The sequence below is a fragment of the Bison bison genome, unplaced genomic scaffold (assembly GCF_000754665.1).
Source record: "Bison bison bison isolate TAMUID 2011002044 unplaced genomic scaffold, Bison_UMD1.0 scf7180017864209, whole genome shotgun sequence".
Classification (NCBI taxonomy): domain Eukaryota; kingdom Metazoa; phylum Chordata; class Mammalia; order Artiodactyla; family Bovidae; genus Bison; species Bison bison.
Genome location: NW_011494781.1, coordinates 3028519 through 3040394, shown reverse-complemented (window position 1 = coordinate 3040394; position 11876 = coordinate 3028519). Strand labels below are relative to the sequence as shown.

The 11876-nt window shown below is 41.8% G+C and overlaps 1 protein-coding gene across 1 annotated transcript in view; it reads right to left on the bottom strand.

Annotated features, from left to right (window-relative positions):
* Positions 1 to 1695: 1695 nt before the first annotated feature.
* MURC (muscle-related coiled-coil protein) overlaps positions 1696 to 11876 on the bottom strand; it is a 12232-nt gene continuing 2051 nt past the window's right edge. Inside the window, exon 2 of the mRNA XM_010844815.1 lies at positions 1696 to 4071. Coding sequence (XP_010843117.1) covers positions 3394 to 4071 — 678 coding nt within the window. The 3' untranslated portion in view covers positions 1696 to 3393. The remainder of the gene's footprint in view (positions 4072 to 11876) is intronic.

Here is an 11876-nt window from a genome sequence, read left to right as displayed (position 1 = left end):
CAATCAGTTCAGTTCAGTTCAGTCGCTCAGTCGTGTCCGACTCTTTGCAACCCCATGAACCGCAGCAGGCCAGGCCTCCCTGTCCATCACCAACTCCCGGAGTTCACTCAAACTCATGTCCATCGAGTCGGTGATGCCATCCAACTATCTCATCCTCTGTCATCCCCTTCTCCTCCTGCCCCCAATCTTTCCCAGCATCAGGGTCTTTTCAAATGAGTCCACTATTCTCATCAAGTGGCCAAAGTATTGGAGTTTCAGCTTCAACATCAGTCCTTCCAATGAACACCCAGGACTGATCTCCTTTAGGATGGACTGGTTGGATCTCCTTGCAGTCCAAGGGACTCTCAAGAGTCTTCTCCAACACCACAGCTCAAAAGCATCAATTGTTTGACACTCAGCTTTCCTTATAGTCCAACTCTCACATCCATACATGACTACTGGAAAAACCATAGCCTTGACCAGACGGACTTTTATTGACAAAGTAATGTCTCTACTTTTTAGTATGCTGTCTACGTTGGTCATAACTTTCCTTCCAAGGAGTAAGCATCTTTTAATTTCATGGCTGCAATCACAATAAACGGTTCAAAATCTAACAAAAATTTCAAAAACACAGAAGAGTACAATAAGCACAAAATCTGTTCTGTGTTGTCTGAAACTTTAAGAAGAGAAAATGCTGATAATTATTCCTTGCATTAAATGAAGATATTTGATTTTGCAGTCTATATAATAAACAGACATTCTTTGTGTCAAGAGAACACGGTAAAAGAAAAAATGATGAATATGGAATTGAGGAATGCTCTAATGCTCTAAAGGAGGAGAAGTTCAGAGACAGAAGGAACACAGAGGGGAAAATCCTAGTACCAAACAAGCAGTGTAAAGTACAATGAATCAGACTTCCCTGGTGGTCCAGTGGTTAGGAATCTGCCTGCTGATGCAGGGGACACGGGTTTGATTCCTGGTCTGGGAAGATCGTACATGCCATGGAGCGACTAAGCCTGTGCACAACTACTGAGCCCATGTGCCTGAAGCCCGTGCTCTGCAGCAGGAGAAGCCACACAATGAGAAGACTGCACACCACAGCTAGAGAGTAGTAGCCCCCACTTGGCACAACCAGAGAAAGCTGGTAGATCAAGGAGGACCTAGCACAGCCTAAAATAAATGTAAAAAGTTACAATGAACCTCTGAGAACATGGAAATTGTTCAAAGTCCACCATGATAAGAGCTGACCAGGCTACAATGTCTTCTACGTCAACATTCAGACGGACCTATGTGGGCAACATTCCATTAACATGTAAAGCCTGGTTATATAGTGAGTCAGTAAGCAAAAGGACTTGACAGAAATTACTTGACAGTGGTATCTGCAAAAAAAAAAAAGTTAGTTCAATTGATATTTACTCTGCATACTGTACTGATGTGCTCAGTCATGGCCAACTCTCTGCAACCCCATGGACTACAGCCCACCAGGCTTCTCTGTCCATGGAATTTTCCAGGCACGAATACTGGAGTGGGATGCCACTTCCTTCTCCATTACTCTGGATGGTGCCAGAAAAAACAGCCTATAACTTCTTTACATTCTGCTTAACCTAGAAACATATCTATCATAAGCAGGGTTACTATATCAAATTCATGCCATATTGTTTGCTTTCATTATCAGCAAAAATATTTACAAATAGGACAATGACATCAAACTTTGTATTATCTTTTTTAATTCAAATTTATTATGGCTTTAAGGAAATATTTGATTAGGCATCCAAGCTTTTGCTAAACCATAACATTTTAAAAATTATTCCTTTTGAAGTATTGTTCAAAGCTGTATACACTTTATAAAAAGATAATGAGAGGAACAATTCACTATTTTATGTATTCACGCATGGTGAAGAGGAAATGATACTGAATCAAACTCCCAAACCCAAATAGCTGGATAACTCAGTTAAATATTTTAAAGCTGATTTGTGTGTGTGTGTGTACAATTTTTAGTTACTACCAGAGCATCTAAAACTGATCTGAAAGCTAACTGTTGTCCAAAACTCTTCAAATTCTCAAATCCCATAATTCCATTTCTTCCCTTTCTCAAATCAAAAGATTTAAACATACATAATTGAAGAACCAGTATGATCATTTTTCTCTTTAACAATAATATCTACTTCTGGATCAGCTACTTAGCTGATCAGTTAGATTTACAGCTAACTGACAGGTAGAATCTGGCTTCCTCCCAAAGCAGCTGTGATGAACTCCCTGAACACTGTTTTAGACAGGTGGACTTTGAGGGGTTCACTCCGGAATCAGAAACATTTGAGGTCTTTTAAAAACACTGTATAAGGTCTGGCTTTAGAGAGGCCTCTTGAAGGTACAGCCACAGTTGCAGAGTTCATGATGCTCAAACATGCTGTTCTAGTCCACCAGAGATCTGAGCAGAAGATAATCAGAGAAGAATTTTCCAGGAAATGTTTTAAGACCCAACTCAAACCCAAGATCTGGGTTTAGTCTCTGATGAAAAAGATGTCACCCAAACCTTTATTTTTCATTCCTGATTCTGTGAAAAGAAAAACCAACTTTAGTGTCTGTCCCACCTAGGTCCTTACTGCTTGAAGCTCAGGGCTTTTTCAGAAGATGTAAGTATTTCGATTCTGTTTTTGAGGAACTGGTGGGGTTTCTTTTCTCTGGAAATGGTTCTTGCTCCCCCCAGAATGTGTAATATTTCATTAATCTTCACAGCAGTCCTCTGGGGTGGGCAGGACAGGTGAACTCTCTTCATTTCAGTGACCAGACGATTAGCAGACGACTTGCCGAGTGGCTTGCTACAAGCAAGGCTCTGATGCCAGAACCGAGTGCTCGAGTCCAGCACTTCCATGTTTTTATGCAAAGGCATCAAAAAGGGGTGTGACTGCTAATTTACTAACAAATCTATTGATTTGAACAGATAAAATCCACACATGAGTTATTCCCCTTGTATTAATCTAGACCAAAATCAAGAGTTGACTTGCAAATCATGGCCACAAATTTGCCCTTCATTTGTTGTAGACTAGACAAACACCTAATTGGCCCTCACTAGGAAACTATTTTTTTTGATGGGCAAGAGAAATGAACTTAAAAATCCACAGCTGCCGTGAGAGTGACCTAAGAGAGAAAGCTGATAGAATCAAATAAGCCCTGGGGGAGGAGAGAAAAAAAAAGTTCTCCGGGGGAGGGAAAAAAAAAAGAATTCCCCAGGAAGTTACAAGGAAATATATATTAATAACTTATTATCTTGAATATTTTAAACCTAAAAATGAAACAAGCATATCATTTATGTTTTCCTATATGGCATGTACATGTAAATGACTATACTAATTAAACTAAGATTGTATGATTAAGGAGACTTACAATTATAATATACTTAATTCCTCTTTATAATTACTGCTTCAAATCTAGCAAAAGAGATTCATCATCCTCTACTTTCACCTGGGGTTTAAAAGTAACTTTTAGAGGCTCGGGGGTCGAGACCTCCCCACCTTCTTGGGGAGGATGCGTGGCACTGGCCTCCTCAGGGTCTGTTTCACTGAGCGCCTCGGGGTAGAGCTCACTGATGGGGCCTAGAGCCTCGCCCCTGGCAATGATGTCCACCCCCATCTCCCTGACCTCTTCTGGACCCTCAGCCACTGCTCGGTCTTTGGTTTTCCGAAGGCTACGCATCTTAAAAGCTTCCCTTGAGGGAGCTGCATTGGAAATAGATTTCTTAAACCTCTCCCCTGACTGCTTCAGTCTCTCCCCTGACTGTCTCAATCTCTCCCCTGACTGCCTCAGCCGCTCTCTCCTCTCTGGGGTCACTATTCTAGTCCTAATTCTGTTCACTTTCTTGTCAAAATTCTGCCGCGTCTTCTGCATGTTTTCTTTGGAAAATGCCTTTTTGATGTTATCAATGCGCTCCTTGCCTGACTTTTTTAGCCTGGCAGACCTGCTCTCTTCAACAAAATATTCTTCATCCGAAGACAGATCAACTGGGGTATCAAAGATTTCGTCCACCTTCTCTGGACTCTCAGTCAAGCTTCTGTCTTTCACGACAGACAGGGACGTCGGACACTGAACCTCCTCCTGAAGGAGAGAGAAAGCAAGCTTGTTAGCCATGGGTTCTTGGACCTTCCCACACCTTTTTAATCTCCTCCACAGTGCGCTTGCTGCTACCTGGGGAGCTGGCCAAGCATGCAATGTCTGAGGACACTAAGGCTGTAACCAAGTATACCAGCTCCAAGTAAACATAATATGCCTAGCCGCTGTTAACGGAGAAGGCAATGGCACCCCACTCCAGTACTCTTGCCTGGAAAATCCCATGGACGGAGGGCCTGGTGGGCTGTAGTCCATGGGGTCACGAAGAGTCGGACACGACTGAGTGACTTCACTTTCACAGGTTGTTTATCCTCCACCCGCTCCTTAAATGCTGGTGTTTCTCCAGGGTTCTTTTTCTTCATCTCCCAAGCTCACCCTGAGCAACATTATCCACTGCTCTACCTTCAAGTCCAATGACAAGCAGACTCAACAAATCTTCCCTTCACCTCTCCCCTTCCCCTAAGATGAAGACTCATTTATTTCTAACTGGCAGGCAGACTTCTTCACCTAGATGTAACACAGGCACCTCTAACTTAACTTATCCAAAAATCAAGGCTCAGCCATCACCCTTTCCTGGACCTCTCAGCACTAATACCTCCAGGTGTCACCCAGAGAGAAACCTCAGAATCACCATCCCAAATATTCCCTGCTCTCATCTGACAGGTCACCAAGTGCTGTCGGTAACACTGCTTACCGACTAATAATTCCTCTGTTCCCTCCTCCTTCCTCCTTGCCTCTACCAATGTCTTAATTCAGGCCCTGTAATCTCAGCCCTGAACTTATGAAAAACCTTCACCACAATATCACCTAAGTATTTCCTGTGAAATGGTCCTAAAACATACATCTGATCACATCCTTCCTCTACTTTAAAACATTTGGGAGCTCATCAATACTCAAAGGACAGAGAGTTCAAATTCTGAAGTATAATTAGATGGCTCTTTGGTTTGAACTACGCCTGCTTTCCCGGTCCTCCAGTCCAGTCCAGCCATACAAACACCCTGAGCGCCTCCAGCACATGCTGTTCTCATCCCTCCACGCCTTCCTATACGTGGTTTTTGCTACCTTAATTAAATACCTTTAAATGCTCTTTTCAACTTGGTGAACAAAATCTTTGAGTCAAACATGCCCAACCTCCCCAAGAGACCAATTCTGTCTCCAATTTATACCCAAATGACACAAAAGTACTTGTTGTTGTTCACTCAATAAGTCGTGTCCGACTCTTTGTGACCCCATGGACTGCAGCACGCCAGGATTCCCTGTACTTCACTATCTCTCAGAGTTTGCTCAGATTCATGTGCATTAAGTCAGTGATGCCATCCAACCATCTTCTACTTACAATATTTTTCACAGTCTGAATTGAATTGGAGCTCTACTCATTTGTGTATGTCTCCCTGGGGCCTTCACTAAATAATAGGCTCCATGAAAGCCAAGCTGTATCTTATTTATGATTTATGCTCCACATCTATCAGAGTGCCTTGCACATGGAAGGTATGCTCAACAAATGACTGCTGGAACAGAGAGACACATGCCTTCATTCAACAATTGTTACTAAGCACCCACAATGTACCAGTCAATATTCTAGGCACTGAGAACCTCCTGTAGTAAAAGAACCTGTACTCTCAGAAAGAGAAATAAACAAGTTATCTACATAGTATGTTGGGTGGTAATAAATGTTAAGGTGAAAAATAAAATGGGGAGTGGGGATACATACTTTAAATGCTCTTTTAAAAGGGGAGGATGCTCGGAAAGGTCTCACTAAGAAGGTGACATCCAAGCCTAGACCTGAAGGTAATGCATATCCCAGGGAGGAAAGCAGAAAGCAAAGAAGGCATCGTGACTCAAGCAGAATGATCAAGGGTCAAGAGAAGGAGAGAAGGTAAGAGAGGGAGCGAGAGGGCCAGTGCACATAAGGCTCTGTAGCCAATAATGATTGTGGCTCTTATTCCGGATATGATAGGAAGACTTCTAGTTCTGGGGAAAACAGTAACATGATTTGACTCATGCTGTAAAAGGGTCACCCTGTTGAAATGAGGCAGTCGAGGGTAATGAGAAGCAGGGAGAGCAGGTAGAGACCACTGAGCTCAATCAGGTGAGAGGCGGTCAAGGTGCTGGCAGAGGCGGTGGTGAGAAGTGGTCTGATTCCAGATCCACTGTGAAGGTAGGAGTCAATGGGATCCACTGCTAGACTGAGCTGTGGAGACGTCAAGGGTGATGATTCTCAAGTCCAGGGCCTGAGCAAATGAAGGACATATTTGCATTTCACTAAGATTGGGAAGATAGTGGGAGGCAGAGACTGGAGGGGAAGGATACTGACTAAGGTGCTGAGAATGCCGACTTTGAGATCCCCACTGCACATCCACGCAGAGATGACGAGTAGGCAGTTGAATATATAAGTCTGGAATCCAGGAGAGGTCTGGACTAGAGATTTATCTCTCTAGGAGTCATTAACATAAAGATGAAACTAAAAATCATGACCAGTTCAAACAGACAACCAAGAGATTGAGTGGGTCTACACTTCATTACTCAAAACTCCCTGAAACCAAAGTACCTTTTAAAAATCAGAATATTTCAGATTTGGGAAAATAATATATAACATTCCCAGTGAGATCTTGCAAAGAAAAAAAAATATGAACATTCACTCCAGGGTGGCATAAAGAATACAAATAGCCTCATGCTACTTGAGGTTGGGTTTTGCCTTCAAATGAGTTCAGGTCAAGTTAGGCCTTGCTGCCAAATAAGTTACAAAAAATTTATTTTTAGAAATTTTTGAATTTTGGTGTTATAGACAGATAAATGGATTTTGGACCTAAAGATAAGAAGGAAGAGATGAGAAAGAATCAAAATGGAAAAATAGCAGCCAGTGAGGCAGGAGGAAAACCAAGAGAGAGGGACGCCCCGAGAAGCCCAGGGGAAAGAAGCTTTAAGAAGAAACAGAGAGTACAAATGTGCAAAAGAGAAGAAGAGAGGGAGGGAATAACTATGTCAATGTGTCAAAGGGTAAGGATAAGAACTGGATTGAACTGGCAGACACTAGTAACCTTGAGAATGAGCCCAAAAACACAGCTGCTAAAGGACCTCAATTCACTATTTACTGGTTATTTTTAAAACTAAACCAGAAAAACTTTAAAGATCATGAGATTTCTAACTGAACCCATGAATTTTTTTAAAAGAAACTATGCTCCCAGGCCTCCCTGGGGGTCCAGTGGTTAAGAATCCACCGTGTAACGCAGGGGACACATGCCTTTGGGAAGCAAAGGCATGTGGTTAGTTCGACTCCAGGTCCACAACTAAGTCCACGCATCACAACTACTCAGCCCACGCTCCAGAGCCCACAGTTGCGAATACCAAGCCCGTGTGTGACAACTACTGAAGCCCACAAACACTAGAGCCTGTGCTCCGCAACAGGAGAAGCCACCTTGTAGCGTAATACAACTACAGATTAGCCCCCGCTCGCCACAACTCAAGAAAGCCCTGTGCAGCAACGAAGACCTACCACAGACAAAAAATGAATATATCTAAAACAAACAAACAAAATAAATGTGCCCTTACTTTGAGATCCAGATTAAATATGTTCAACCAAAAAAATTTACTATGTAAGAAATACATTCATATACATTCCAAGACCTATCAGCCTGATAGTCAAGGAGGTATCCCCGGAACTTTATTTCTTTGGATACTTACTTAAAATTTAATTATTTGGCTATAGGATTGGACAGTCTAGGAGCTTAAAAAAAAAGTCAGGGTGGATAACTGACAGCTCTCTGATGAATCAGTTAGAAGCTGCAACTTTATTCCTCTCTTTTCCTGACCACCTGCTACAGGGAGCAGCTTCAGCAGCCCTGCGTGTGTGGGTGTAGACTGAGGAGGTATTAGAAACGGAGCTGAAGAATCATTACTGTTCAGTGAGAAAAACCTTCACAATCCTGCTGTAAAGGCATCAGATCTGGCTCAGGAATCACAAACCCTCCTTCAAGTGCACAACAAACTCTACAAAATCAAGCTTAACAACAAAACAAAACAGAGGTGAATCAGAGAAAGAACCTGTTAAGTGAATCTATTTGTTGTAATGCCTATGCTTCAGAGATAATCATGAGTTAGTGGTGAATTCACTAAAATAATAATTGAAAACAATTAGGGTTGAATTATAGTTGATTTCCAAGTATAATTATTATGCATCTTTTCATGTGAAATTCTAGGTAAGAAGATGAGTTTTGTAACAAAACAAGTACTATAAATCAGAGTATAGTGGCCATGATTATCAAAGTAATATAGGTAGGAGAAGTCTGAATATTTACAAGTCTGGAACTTATCATTAGGGAAAGGCCTAATACCTCATTTGGGAAGCAAAGGCATGTGGTTAGTAAGCAAAATTGTTAGAAGGTATGATAATCCTCCTTCCTCGCCTTCATGGTGAGAAGGTCACCAAGGTGAAAGCATGTTCAAAAAGAAATCATAATTGTATGATACAGAACAGATACTTTTTTCCAAAGCCAATGTCCAGGATTAGGTAAAAGCTCCACTGTACACAACTGTGGGAGATAAAGTACCAATAAAGTCTGCCACCAAAAGATATATCCAGGGATATCTTTTTGAGGAAAAACTCAAATGGAAAGGTAAGCCTGTTACAGCTAAATTACTCAACTTCAAGTTAATTTTAGTAGAAGGCACAGTCTCGATAAAGCCGTGTGTGTGTGTATACATGTATATATACACATATATATACATATATTAACTATGAGAATACATTTTAAGAATTTTGGGAATTCTCTGGTGGTCTAGTGGTTAAGATTTGGCTCTTTCACTGCCATGGCACAGATTCAGTGCCTGGTCAGGGAACTGAGATCCCACAAGTGGAGCAGCCAAAAAAAATTATAAGAATTTTAACTGCTACGAAGAACTATATGAATGCTGTATTCTCTATTTCAAAATCTAAGAATCCCCATATCCACTGGTAGTTGCCTGTATCTTTTCTTTACAAGCACTCCCAACTGCATGAGATAGCCACTGCTTATTGACAAAGGGCTGCTTACTCTGCACAACTTAATTTCACAGACTCTTCACAACATTATCTCTTAGTTGCTTTTTCATACCATCTTTTATTCATTCTAATAACTACTGGGGCTCAAAGAAAAGAAAAAAAATAGCAAGTTTCAGGGAATAAACAGGTTATAGAAACAACTTTTTAAAAGAAGAATTGTATATCAACAGACACACAAGAGACAATTAGGACTTTTCAGAAACTCCTGTTTTATTAAGCCACTGAACTCCTTATTGCCAAATTCAGACTTAAAGTGAAGAAAGTAGGGAAAACCACTAGACCATTCAGGTAGGACCTATATCAAATTGCTTATGATTATACAGTGGGAGTGAGAAATAGATTTAAGGGACTAGATCTGATAGATAGAGTGCCTGATGAACTATGGACGGAGGTTCGTGACAATGTACAGGAGACAGGGATCAGACCATCCCCATGGAAAAGAAACACAAAAAAGCAAAATGGCTGTCTGGGAAGGCCTTACAAATAGCTGTGAAAAGAAGACAAGTGAAAAGCAAAGGAGAAAAGGAAAGATATAAGCAGCTGAATGCAGAGTTCCAAAGAATAGCAAGGAGAGATAAGAAAGCCTTCCTCAGCAATCAATGCAAAGAAATAGAAGAAAACAACAGAATGGGAAAGACTAGAGAACACTTCAAGAAAATTAGATACCAAGGGAACATTTCATGCAAAGATGGGCTTGATAAAGGACAGAAATGGTATGGACCTAACAGAAGCAGAAGATATTAAGAAGAGGTGGCAAGAATACACAGAAGAACTGTACAAAAAAGATCTTCACGACCCAGATAATCATGATGGTGTGATCACTCACCTAGAGCCAGACATCCTGGAACGTGAAGTCAAGTGGGCCTTAGGAAGCATCACCATGAACAAAGCTAGTGGAGGTGATGGAATTCCAGTTGAGCTATTTCAAATCCTAAAGGATGATGCTGTGAAAGTGCTGCACTCAATATGCCAGCAAATTTGGAAAACTCAGCAGGGGCCACAGGACTGGAAAAGGTCAGTTTTCATTCCAGTCCCAAAGAAAGGCAATGCCAAAGAATGCTCAAACTACCGCACAATTGCACTCATCTCACACACTAGTAAAGTAATGCTCAAAATTCTCCAAGCCAGGCTTCAGCAATACATGAACCTTCCAGATGTTCAAGCTGGTTTTAGAAAAGGCAGAGGAACCAGAGATCAAATTGCCAACATTTGCTGGATCGTGGAAAAAGGGAAAGAGTTCCAGAAAAACATCTATTTCTGCTTTATTGACTATGCCAAAGCCTTTGACTTTCTGGATCACAATAAACTGTGGAAAGTTCTGAAAGAGATGGGAATACCAGACCACCTGACGGGTCTCTTGAGAAACGTATATGCAGGTCAGCAACAGTTAGAACTGGACATGGAACAACAGACTGGTTCCAAATAGGAAAAGGAGTTCGTCAAGGCTGTATATTGTCACCCTGATTATTTAACTTATATGAGAAACATCATGAGAAACACTGGACTGGAAGAAGCACAAGCTGGAATCAAGACTGCCGGGAGAAATATCAATAACCTCAGATATGCAGATGACACCACCCTTATGGAAGAAAGTGAAGAGGAACTAAAAAGCCTCTTGATGAAAGTGAAAGAGGAGAGTGAAAAAGTTGGCTTAAAGCTCAACATTCAGAAAACTAAGATCATGGCATCTGATCCCATCACTTCATGGGAAATAGATGCAGAAACAGTGGAAACAGTGTCAGACTTTATTTTTCTAGGCTCCAAAATCACTGCAGATGGTGACTGCAGCCATGAAATTAAAAGACACTTACTTCTTGGGAGGAAAGTTATGACCAACCTAGATAGCATATTCAAAAGCAGAGACATTATTTTGCCAACAAAGGTCCATCTAGTCAAGGCTATGGTTTTTCCAGCGGTCATGTATAGATGTGAGAGTTGGACTGTGAAGAAAGCTGAGCGCCGAAGAATTGATGCTTTTGAACTGTGGTGTTGGAGAAGACTCTTGAGAGTCCCTTGGACTGCAAGGAGATCCAACCAGTCCATCCTAAAGGAGATCAGCCCTGTGTGTTCATTGGAAGGACTGATGCTAAACTGAAACTCCAATACTTTGGCCACCTCATGAGAAGAGTTGACTCACTGGAAAAGACTCCGATGCTGGGAGGGATTGGGGGCAGGAGGAGAAGGGGCCGACAGAGGATGAGATGGCTGGATGGCATCACCTACTCGATGGACATGAGTTTGGGTGAACTCCGGGAGTTGGTGATAGACAGGGAGGCCTGGTGTGCTGCAATTCATGGGGTCGCAAAGAGTCGGACACGACTGAGCAACTAAACTGAACTGCAACCTTGATTGTTACCTGGTCTACTCTTCACAGAAAGGTTCTCAGAAGAAATTGTGGATACCAAGAATGTTTCCTGGCATGCCCCAGGCAAGTGAGATATACTCATGACTGTTAATGCCCTTGGAAAAATGAATTCAAGAATGAAGACTATATTCTCGTACTAAATCTACACCCATTGCATACACTGACAAAGGCTTCCGACAGTAAGATAACAGGTGTGTGTGTGTGTTTTCCCAAAAAATGTCTGGAGAAGGACTTTCAGGGACTTGGGGCAGGGGCGGTGGCAGGGGAAGAAATGGCAAAGCCTTCAGATGGCATAGTCCAACCTGCCTACCTCTGAAATCAGCAACCTTCTCTTTTCATTCTTTCTCCTAAATAACCAACAGGCTCTTCACAACAAATCCAAAATACCAC